The sequence below is a fragment of the Bison bison genome, unplaced genomic scaffold (genome assembly GCF_000754665.1).
Source record: "Bison bison bison isolate TAMUID 2011002044 unplaced genomic scaffold, Bison_UMD1.0 scf7180017862979, whole genome shotgun sequence".
In the NCBI taxonomy this organism is placed as follows: Eukaryota; Metazoa; Chordata; class Mammalia; order Artiodactyla; family Bovidae; genus Bison; species Bison bison.
Genome location: NW_011493551.1, coordinates 340580 through 352590, shown reverse-complemented (window position 1 = coordinate 352590; position 12011 = coordinate 340580). Strand labels below are relative to the sequence as shown.

The 12011-nt window shown below is 46.4% G+C and overlaps 1 protein-coding gene across 24 annotated transcripts in view; it reads left to right on the top strand.

The window, feature by feature from the left end:
* SORBS1 (sorbin and SH3 domain containing 1) overlaps positions 1–12011 on the top strand; it is a 236387-nt gene that overhangs the window by 192006 nt on the left and 32370 nt on the right. For all 24 annotated transcript variants that reach the window (XM_010832970.1, XM_010832967.1, XM_010832973.1 and 21 more), the window contains 2 exons: positions 6678–6850; positions 9538–9623. In XM_010832970.1, the coding sequence (XP_010831272.1) occupies positions 6678–6850; positions 9538–9623 (259 nt within the window). The remainder of the gene's footprint in view (positions 1–6677; positions 6851–9537; positions 9624–12011) is intronic.

The window sequence follows — 12011 nt, the reverse complement described above, 5'->3', positions numbered from 1 at the left end:
CTTATTTACCTTTGGCTGTAAGCTTATTTTTCTGAATTGAGAAGCTGATTACTGGGAGCGGGGAGGGGTGTGTGACTGAGGTGCATCTGGTATAAAGGTGACTGGAATGAGGGGGGTGAAGTCTTCAGGCTGGACCTGTCACAAGGAAAGATGGGGCCAACTTGTTTCATTCTCCGAGATCTGGGTTTATTCCCCTATACCAATTCTTGGAATTCTTCCTGGCTCGTGAATGCACAAGCCATGCACTTCCTCATAGGGTGACTGCCGGCCTTTCCTCCCCTCCCCCAAGCCAACCTACATCCTCTCCAAGATTTCTCGTCTCCATACTTAGCTATGCAGCTGTCAACCCAGCTGGAAATGTTCCATTGTTGCCCCACCCCCTTACAAACGTGTTGGTACCTCTTATTGGCACTTCCTTCTGTGCCTGTATACCTGACTGGTGCTCTTGTGTTTTTGTGACTACAATAAACTGTGAACCCCATGAGGGTAAGGACTGCATACCCGTAGTGCCTGGTGCACCCAGTAGATGTGGGGACTGTTCGGGTAGAAGCAGCTTCTCGTCACCATGAGATTATAATCTGTATCTCACTCTGAAATATGACGGGGAGGAAAGGCTCACTATTATTCCCTGTTCCATTTGGGTTGGGTAACTCTGCACAGAGCAAAGTTCAGCTGTGCAGCAGATAGAAGCCTGACTTGGTGTGAATGCTGAGTTTATGGATTTGGGGGTCAAATATTACAGTCACTTGGGCATATCCAGTCTATCATATCTGGCCAGGGAAGACATTTTGCAAGAGTAGTTTCATTTGAAAGTCAATCATCTGGGATTAGGGTATGTTGGTGAGTGTGTTTCAGGTGGCTGGCTGACTGAATTTCTAATGATCTAAGGCTTTATGCCGGGTATTCTGATAGAAGCATAACATATAGCCCCCTAATAGTTTCAGGGCCAAAAAATACATAAATAAATAAAAAGGCAGTGTGGCAACTGAATAAAATAGATTGTAGAGGTTAAAAGTATTCAGAAGGCAGCTTCCACAGGCTGTTAAGAACACAGATCTTCAATGAACAGGTCTTGAATGAAAGAATTTGAATGGTTGTTTGCACACTTAACTGTGTGCCAAGTCTTGTGCTTAGCGTTGCATTATACTTTACCTCATTTAGTCCTCAGCATTCTCGGATCAGCTGTTATTTTTATTCTGCATTTTATCGGTGAGGAAACAGGCACGTGAAGGTAGTGTGTGCCTGGCTTCCGCAGCTGTGCGTGGCAGAGCTACCACCAGCGTAGGAGCAATGACATGCTAGGCCAGGGAACTGCTGAGCTCTACTGGTGCCCTCTATAAACTCTCATCTGCACCAATATTGATTCAAAACTGGGTGTTAAATTAACCAAAGAAAGGCATGCTAGAGTTTACTGTTTTGAGTGACTAAAAAAAGAAAAAACAAGGAGCCATTTGTGTAATAGTAAGTGAGCAGGATTGAGGGCATAAAGAATGTTTTTTCGGCTGTGCCCTATGGCATGCAGGATCTTAGTTCCCCAACCAGGGATCAAACCCACATCCCCTGCAGTGGAGGCACAGAGTCTAAACCACTGGACCACCAGGGAAGTTTCCATGCAGGCTTTTTAAATATATATAATTTTTAAAATTTATTTATTGGCCGTGCTGGGTCTTTGTTACTACACAGACTTCTCTGTGGCAAGCAGGGGCTACTCTCTAGCTGTGGTTTGCAGGCTTCTCATTGCGGTACATTCTCCTGTTGCAGAACACAGGCTGTAGGCACACAGGCTCAGTAGTTGTAGTTCCTAGGCTGTAGAGCATAGGCTCGATAGTTGTGGCACACCTCAGCATGTGGGATCCTCGTGGACCAGAAATTGAACCTGTGTCTCCTGCATCGGTAGGTGGATTCTTTACCACTGAGCTACCAGAGAATCCCCTCCATGCAGGCTTTTTAAAAGAGGAAGTTGCTCTCAGACACTCTGAGTACTTGTGTACATAAAGCTATTTGATGTGTTAATTTATCAAGTACTCTGTTCTTGTGTTTCCCTGGTGGCTCAGGTGATAAAGAGTCTGCCTGCAATACAGGAGACCTGGGTTTGATCCCTGGGTTGGGAAGATCCCCTGGAGAGGGCAAAGGCTACCCACTCCAGTATTCTGGCCTGGTGAATTCCATGGACTACATGGGGTTGCAAAGAGTTGGACACGACTGAGCAACTTTCATTTTCTGTTTGTATCATGGAAATAGGTCTCTGAAGACCTCTGTTTTTCAGTCATAGCCCAGTTCTCATCTTGACAGAAATAGATGAGCTTTTCCCTCCTGCTGTTCTTCCTTGTGGGGACTTTTCAGTAATTCAGGCTTGATTCTCTCCCAGTTTGTTCAAATGAGTAAGGTTTTTCGGTGTTTGCAGTTGGGGACGAATCAGCCTGAGTGCAGGGCCTGACATGTAGGAAAGTGTACAGTAAGTGTTTGCTGAATAAATGAATACACCTATAAATCTCAGTTAATTAGAATCCAGCTTGCTTAGCACTGAGGCAGGCAGCTTGTGAAAACGAATCATATGTGAAAGAAATGTTGTCAAGACTTGACTTAACTTAAGCAGCAGTGAAAGACAAGTCACCAAATGGCCCAGGATCAAAAATTCTGTGGTCAGTCTGTAAGAAGTGATGGTGTTGTCTTAAATCCACTTTCACATCTTGAGCAGACTGCAGTTTAGAATTTTATTAGCATGATTCCTTATCACAATGTGAAAAGAACCTGGGAAAAGAGAGAAGGAAATTCACCCATGACCCCAAATATCTTAATACAGCTGTCAGTCTTTCATCTCAAAAAGTATCTTTCATACTTGTGATCATAGTGTATATCCTATTTTGAATTTTATTTCCCTGGAGTTATCAGATCTGTAAGTCAACAGTGTAGACTACTCATCATTTTCATCATGACTTAGCATTTTGGCATGAATATTTTTTTTTTTTTTTTGCTGAAGAGCTTTATTTTATTTGGCCAGCAGGTGGCACTCAAGAACAAGCTGCTCTTTCTGCAGTGGTGATGGTCTACTAGAGAAATCACTTTTCCCCCTTAATCTAATTTTAGATCAAAACACAAATCATTAGGGTAGATTTACATGAGTGATTAGAAACTTCCCTGGGCCTTAAAAATGTCAGAAATCTGTGTGCATGTTGGCATTTAACTGCATTGAATCATTTATTCCACCAATGTGTATTTATTGAACAACAGTGCTAGACACCAGGCATGCAAAGATTCATAAGATAAACTGCCTGGCCTCAAGGAAAAGTGTCATTGGAAAATTACATGATCGTACATGGAGAAGGAAATGGCAGTCCACTCCAGCACTCTTGCCTGGAAAATCCCATGGACGGAGGAGTCTGATAGGCTACAGTCCATGGGGTTGCAAAGAGTCGGACATGACTGAGCGACTTCACTTTCTTTCACTTTCACATGACAATCAGAATGCAGTGTTGTAAATTCAGAGATGGAGCCCAGGAAGTGTTTGAGAGGAAAATCAAAGAAAGGTTCTATCGTGCAGCAGCAAATAAAATGTGAATGACAGGGACTTCCCTGGTGGTTCAGTGGCTAAAACTTTATGTTCCCAATGCAGGAGACCCAACGTCGATCCCTGGTCAGGGATCTGGATCCCACTTGCACAACTAAGAGTTCACCTATGGCAACTAAGATCCCACATGCTGCAATTAAGGCTCAGCACAACCAAATAGATAAAAGTTTAAAAAATATTGTAAAAAAGTGAATGACAGTCGCATTATATTATAAATACAAAAAATGTTTTGCATGCAGTACTCTAAGATTGTCTGAAAGTGAAAGTCGAGTCTGACTCTTTGTGATCTCATGGACTGTATAGTCCATGGAATTCTCCAGGCCAGAATATTGGAGTGGGTAGTCTTTCCCTTCTCCAGGGGATCTTCCCAACCCAGGGATCAAGCCCAGGTCTCCTGTACTGCAAGCAGATTTTTTACTAGCTGAGCTAAAAGGGAAGCCCCTAAGATAGTCTAGATTCCCCAAAGTCTAGAGACAGTTTTTTTTTTTTTTCTCCCCTGAAAACACTAAATTGTTTTGAACAGTGACTCCATGAGGTAGGAAATCTTTGTTTTGCCCTCTGTTTACTTTCGACCTAGGAGAATGATTGACTTTTAGTAGGTGCTCAGTAAATATTTGTAGAGTGAATAAAATGAGCAGTGGAATGACAAATTGAGATCTTCTCTAGAAATATCATTGGCAGTGATTTGTAGAGATGACTGGAGGAAGTGAGGACTGGAGACTTGGGCAGTGGCAGTGTACTTCCTGCAGAAGTGTAGTGGAGCAGTCGTGGGCAGTCCCAGCGGGGAAGAGAGCAGAAGGATTCATGTGACTGGGTCCAGGACAGGGAATAAGCAGGGCTTGGGACTGCTTAGGTCTGGGGAGGGAAAAGGAGGGTGATTCTACTGGCTTTCTGGCTTGGGTGAAGGAAGACGGAGGGACAGAGCTAGGATGGTTTGGAACAGGCTGGGTTCAAGATGTCTGAGGATCATGCGGTAGAGGATGTCTAGAAGATAGTTGAATGTCTGTCTGGAGCTCAAAAGAAATGTCTGTATAGATAACGGATCTGAAGGTGGATTTTGTGGACAGTCTCATCATACCTACTAGTTTTGCAGATGAAAGAAACTGAGGCTGTGAGAAACGGATTGTTTCCAAGTTTTTCAAGATAGCAGGCTTGCCTCAGCTGATCACTTTCCTCATGGGTGCCAGGCTGGAATCACAGCCTGCCAGGACCCAGCCTGCCTCCTCCATAGCACGCCTGGTGGCACGTTTGGAAACAGTTGGCCCTGAGATGATTACTCTGTTCTCTCACTTTATCCTTCTAGTGAGTGTTTTTGTTGAATCCCTCTTGAAGCTCAGCAGTCAGCTCTGCATCTTAGTCAGGGGGTGAGTTCCCCACGCTATCTTCTCCTGGCTTGTTCTTTCCGAACCCAAAGTGGCTCAACTCAGACTACCAAGGGCTAAGCTTCTTTTTTTCGGTCTTACCATACACCATGAAAGATCTTAGTTCCCTGAGCAAGGATTGAACCCCAGGCCTCAGCAGTGAAGTCGCCAAGTCTTAACCACTGGATACCAGAAGATTCCTCTGAGCTTCTGAATTTGACTTGTTTTGTTGAGTAATCTGTGGCTGCTAGTCCTGACTGGCCCTTTCTCGATCAGTCTGACTGGTTTCCCCATCCTCTCTGATCTGTTGGAACACAGCAAGACCCAACAACTCTGTGACCATCAGCAAATACCTTTACCCCTCTGGTCCTCGGTTTTCCCTTGGAGAAAGTGGGACAGAGGATATGCCTTTCCAATATTAGGAGATCTAATAGAGATGATATATTTTAAAACATTGTTCAAGAGGTTTTAGATATTGTTTTTAAACAAGGAGCCCCTCAGTAGCAAAGTGTACACATCTGGAAAAAGCATGTTGGCTTTGGTATCAGAAAGAAAACAATTGGCTAGAGCAGATCCATTCTGAGAGGTTTCCTGAGTACTGGTTTGTTGTTCTAATGGAAGCAGGAAAAAATGGTGATAACGGCTGGATAACGGCCAAAGGTGGGGTGGCTGTGGGTAGGGGTGGGTCCTGATAACTGGTGAGGTAGAGGGGGTGTGAGGTCAGGCAGCTGGTTATGGCTGAGAATAAATAAAATATTGGGATGAATCAATGTTATCAAGCTGTTTTATATCTTTCAGCTGAAAAATCCATACTGATACTGGTAAATGGAATTCGGTAGGACAGAAAAGCGGCCTAGTGAGAGCCTGAGTGCTTTTGTGGGAGAAAGGGGGTCACTCCTGATCTGAGTGTGTGTGCACACATGTGTGAGTATGCCCACGTGTCAGTGTGTCTGTGGGTGAAGGCATAGAAAACTGGAATTAGGGGGAGGGGAGGGTTCAGTGAGTAAGTGCTCTTAATTTTTTCTGTGCCCCACCTCATTCCATAAAGGATTTGTGGTAACTTGCAAAAACACCTAGACTTTGAACAAGATGAAGATAAACAAGTGATAGTTGATACTCCATAATGCATGTCCTAAGGTGCTGATACAAATTTTGAAAGCAATGGATGGAATAAGTGCACAAAGAATGTCAGTTTCCGGTTGCACTTGGTGGCTGATTTTCCTGGAGACCCAGGACAGCTGGGCAACTACCTTTTGTTGTTCAATTTCATGCTTCATTGGTCAAAGCACTTGTGAGGAACAACCTAGAAAAGTTACGCAGGTGCTGACTTGAAATGGCCAACTCTGGCTGGCGACATGTTAGAAGCTCCACTTATGTCCTTGACTCTCTCCTCTTGTGTGCAGTCATTGGGCCCCAGAACCCCCTCCTGTCTGACCCTGCTCTGTGCCCAGGCAGTGATTCTCAGTTATTCTTTGAAAGCACAAATGCAGTCATCTCAGAGTACCTTGCTGTTGGGACACAATTCCTGAACATTCTGGGGCCCCCGAGGGCCTGTGTTGTCTGTCAAGCTCTGTGGCTAAATAAGAATGCCGTTTAGGAAGGACTGTGCTTGGTGAGGATTCCAGGAGCTATGTTTCCTTATCCTCAGCTGGTAATGTGCTTTTTAGAAAACTGTTAAAAATACTAATTGCTGTGGTTTTTGTTTTTTTGTTTTTTCCTTCTCTTTTTAAAAATTTCATTGTTCTCAGTGTATATTCTTCCAACTTCCATGCGGTGAAGAGGGAATCCGATGGGGCTCCGGGGGATCTCACCAGCTTGGAGAATGAGAGGCAGATTTATAAAAGTGTCCTGGAAGGAGGAGACATCCCCCTCCAGGGCCTGAGTGGGCTCAAGCGGCCATCCAGCTCGGCCTCCACTAAAGGTAATGGGGTGTAGCCTGCAAGACTGGCCCATCTACAGTGTTATCGGGGTGTCTCTTGGCCATCTGTACCCGTTCCTAGGGTGATGGCAGTGAGAGTAAACCTCCAGCTACCGGGATCAGTGTTGACTTGTTCAGATCCATTTCCAGGTCACTGAGCCCTCCCGGCCCCCTTCCTGAGTTTCTCACCGGCCATTTTTCTTTCTGGTTTTAATAGTTCCCTTCCTTTGAATCCCCACCTTGCTCTCCCTGAAGCATCTCTCTCTCTCTTTTTGTTCTGGTTCCCTTTTCTTAGAGATTAGCTGAGCTTTTCCTAATTCTAACAGGGTGGCCATTTTTTGTTGCATCTTTGCACCTGCTTTGCAGCACAGATTATTTTGCTTCCGGACATCGACTGGAAATTAAAACAAAAGAAACCAAAAAAAAAAAAAAAACCCCACCAAAACCCTTTGACAAATAAGCATGTTCCCTCTCCCCCTTTCTTTCTGTTTTTTTTTTTTTTTTTGTAGCAGCTTTCAGCTTTAACCTAATGGGTCTGTTTATTTTATTCTGCATGCTTCCAGTGGATCGTAAAGGTGGGAATGCTCACATGATTTCTTCATCTTCAGCTCATAGCCGAGCAGTTCACAGTAGCAGTGCGTTAGGCCCTGGGTGTAAGCACAAGAAGCCCCTGTCCGCTGCGAAAGCCTGCATTTCAGAAATCCTACCCTCCAAATTCAAACCCAGGCTCTCTGCTCCCAGCGCTCTCTTGCAGGATAGGAAGAGCATCCTTCTGCCGTCAGAAAAGGCTCAGAGCTGCGAGAATCTTTGTGTCTCGGGTTCTTTGAACGACTCCAGAAGAGGCCTCCCACTGCCAGTTGGGGGCAGCGTGGAAAACCTGCTCATGCGCTCGCGGCGGGACTACGACGGCCGCTCGAGCAGCACGCTGAGCCTGCAGGAGTTCGGCGCTGCCGCCAGGAGGCCCTGTCCGCTCTCGAGGAAGGCCGGCCCGCAGTTTACCATGCTCTACCGCGACATGCACCACATCAACCGGGCTGGACTCTTCCTGGGGTCCGGCTCCTCCTCCAGCGTGCGGGATCTGGCCTCCCACTTCGAGAGGAGCGGCCTGGCGTTGGCCCGGGGCGAGCTGGGCACCAGCCAGGAGGGCTCGGAGCACATTCCCAAGCACACTGTCTCCTCCCGCATCACGGCTTTCGAGCAGCTGATTCAGCGGTCCCGGTCCATGCCATCCCTGGATCTGTCTGGCAGGCTAAGCAAGTCCCCTACACCCGTGCTGGCCCGGAGCGGCCTCGTGTCCGCCCGCTCGGCCGAGTCCCTCCTGGAGTCAACCAAGCTCCGGCCCCGGGAGGTAGACGGGCTGAGCTCCGGGAGCATCATCTATGCCTCCCCGACGTGTAGCCGGATGGTGGACTCCGCCTTGGGCTTCCGGGGCCTTGTGCCTTCCGAGCCCCTCTCCGCCTGCTCGGACGAGCTGGACCGCTGCTCCAACGTGTCCAGCGACAGCCGAGAGGGCAGCAGCGGCAGCGTTCACGGGGACTTCCCCAAACACCGCCTCAACAAGTGCAAGGGCACCTGCCCGGCCTCCTACACCCGCTTCACCACCATCCGCAGGCACGAGCAGCAGCAGGCCTCCCGGAGGCCCGACTGGCGCCCGGATCCCCGGGGGGACAAGGGCACGCTCCTCAGGAACATCTACCTAATGAGCCCCCTCCCCTTTCGGTTGAAAAAGCCCCTCCAGCACCCTCTCAGACAGCCTGGCCCTGGGGACTTCTCGGGCCAGAAGCCAGAGCCCCCCAGTCAGCCCCATCGGGACGAACCCCCCTCCGGGGGGAGGCCCTCGGTGCCCAAACGCCTGTCTTCCCGGCTCACCATGGCCCGGCTGAGCCGGATCTCAGAGCCCCCTCAGGAGAGACCTGCGACCCCGGAGGTCTGCCCGCGGGCCTTTAGTAACGGGAACTCTGTGCCGTACTCAGACCAGGGCCTGGACAGAAACAACAACCCCCGCGGGGAACTGGGGGCGCCCCTCGGAGGTGGCCTTCCGTGTGTTTGACCAGTCTCGCCTCACCCATCCCTCCATTCTGCTTGCTGTGTTCCCTCCTCCCCTGTGCCCTTGGTGCTCATTTTCTGGTCCGTCCTTTGTTTTCTGTTTGTTTTGCTTGGCAATTAATCATGGCTCGTAGTGGCTGCTCTTCTTTAAAAACAGATTCCCCCATGTCATTTAGACTAACCACCAAACTCTGTTTCGAAAGAAAAATTGGCCGTTTAGCTCATCTGAGAAATTTGTTGATTTGAACTCCCTGAACCCCTTGCAGTTCACACCAATCCTGACTCACGCTGAGGTTTTTTGAGAGGCAGCCTCTCTCGGTGGCCCTGTGTGTGTGTGTGTGAGTGTAGTGTGTGTCCTGTAAGACCCTGCACGCCTTATTAATAGGGACACCTTTCTAAGATGGTCCTCTCTTTGCTCACTTTTGGCCTCTCATTAGTTTTCTGTGTATGAAACTAGTTCACAAGTAAATCCAAAAAGCAGGAGGGAGAGGGTTTGGTTTTTTTTCCTTCAGAATTTGGATACTGATCACCAAACGACAATGGTAAAAACTTGATATTTATCATGGATGAAAGGTGAAATCTTTTCCCAGTCTGGTTTCCCACTAAATCTTTGCCTGTTTTAATTCTGCTTTATTGTTTTGAAGATTCAGAGTCACCAAGGCATTTTATACCAGCTGATTACTTGGAATCCACAGAAGAATTTATTCGACGGCGTCATGATGATAAAGAGGTAATTGCCACCTTTGAACTCTCTAAGCTCTTGTGCAGACAAAAATAGTTAGGGAGGTGACATGACCTAGCAGTTAGAATCAAACATAGGGATTTTCACAGGTGACTTTTTATATGACATAGGCTCGATCACTCCTTTTTTAGTCCACTTCTCCCAAAAGTAGGACTGATTTTTTTCAAGACACTAACTTCCAAAGGCCACGTCCAGCCAGTCCTACAGCCCAGGAGGTTCAAAAAGAGGTTGCCCACCTCTGCATTCAGCACCTCGAAAGGGGAGCACCCTCACCCCCACTTTATTATTCTCCAAGGAAGCTTACCCTCTATTGACACAAAGCACAGTTCATATTGTGAGAAGGATGCAATAGGAGAAAGAGGAAATGTAAAAAGAATAATGACCACGATAAATACACTTTATAAAAACATTTTGAAGAAGTTGCCTTTAACTCAGAGATACCCCAAGAACTTCAGGATCAGCCTTTGTCTTGCAGCTGCTGAAACACGTGCACAGCAGTGATCTGACTGGTGGGGCCAGGAAAGGGGCACATTCTCTTGGGATTTAGGAAGAGGTGGTTCTGTATATCAGCTAAATGGGCAGAATCACAAGCTGCTGTTGTGATGAAGTGTTATTACAAGATGTGCTTTCTAGACTTCACATTCCCAGAAGAAAGGGTCCTATTGATTAAACAAGCTCTGAGGACCGTTTTCCTGCAGTGAAAAGACGGAAGAATTGTTTCAAGGCTGGTGGCAGGAGGGGAAGGTGGTCATGTGTACACAACTGTGTCCCCTTCCCTGTAAAGTCCAAAGCCCTTTTCCTGTGTTCTGTTTCGTTGGGGTGGTTTCAGAGTCTAGGGGGGTTTTTATTAAGGATTTAGGGTTGGGCTGACATTGAAGAGAGCTGGAGGGTAACAGTCATGCTGTCAGCTGGAGAGACAAAAGACAAAAAAAGACCACAGTTCTGCCCTTCTCGGGCCACCATACAGACAGCACTCAGTAAAACATTTGCACCTGTCTGTGAAAAGATAATCAAGGAAGCATTTGATGAACAGAATTATTTGTGATAACAATGTGAAAAGGTCACAGTGCATGTCCATCAGGCCACAGAACAGACTTCTGTTTGTCACTGTCGCTGAGATATGAGATTCCACCTATTGAAACCTGGCCTGCAATGATGAAGGGAGGTGACATTCCATTTCAGGAGTATAAACCCTAGCATCCAACATGGGAGGTTTTGTAATAGAATTCTCACCTACCATGTGGGAGGCAGGTTTTACTTTGCTGATACAGTGATTCAGAGGATGAGCAGCTTGTTTCCTGAATATACTGGCTCACAGATCCTGGTGTCCTTATCCCTGGTTTTTGGCTTATATATTTAAACTATGGAAATGATGGATTTACTGAGGTCAGATTCAAGCTGGGAGGGGAGCTCTGCTCCATTTGCACCCACTCATATTATAATTAGGCCATGCCATGCGGCATGTGGAATCTTAGTTCCCCATCCAGGAATGGCTTGTGCACCTTGTATTGGGAGCATGGAGTCTTAACCACTAGACTGCCAGGGAAGTCCCACAAGTGGCTTATTATTAACATTGATGATAATGCAGTTCAGAAAACAAGAACCTGTCAGTCTTGGAAGGGACATCGGTGGTCATCCAGCCAATTCCTTTGTTTTATCCAGGAAAGGACTGCCATAGGGTACTGGCTAGCCCCAGACCACATAGAAAGTTACCTTGTAACAGAGGCAGGGCTGGAAACCAGGGCCCTATGGTGTTTCACAAAGCACTTTCTCATGTCTTTTCTCACTGAATCTACCACAACTTAACCTGAGTGCTGGAAATCCCATAGCTATTTGACGAGTTACTGCTTTATCATTGGTAGACCCTAGAGAAGAATAGAAAGGTGGGCCCACCCTCCTTTGGAGCTAGGTGTCACTTAAGGCATTTCACTACCTGCTAGGAGAAGGCTAATGCTTTACTGAGAATGCTCAAAATGATCAGTTCTAATGAATGCCTTCCTGCAAGCAATATTAATTCTGGGAATGCATGATTGGTTTAGAGTAAGAAAACATTAAAATTCTCTTCTGTAGGGTCCTTTCAGTAGTTGGTGAGGACATTTAGTTAAATGTAACATTGTTTATTTTAAAAGGCCTTTAAAAACAGAAATGAATGACTGTTTCCTTAATTTAGGAGAGAATATTTCTTCTAAACTCAGGTACCTTATTCTTAGTTTACTATCTCCTGTACGTATAGTCCACAGCACTCCCTTAAACTCAGCTTCATTTCTCTAAGGAAGAAGTAGTTGAATAAAAAGTACATTAGGATAATAAATGATGCTTTCTGTCCATCACATAAATAGGTTTTGGTGCACATGCTAAAGCCTCCTAAAATTGTAC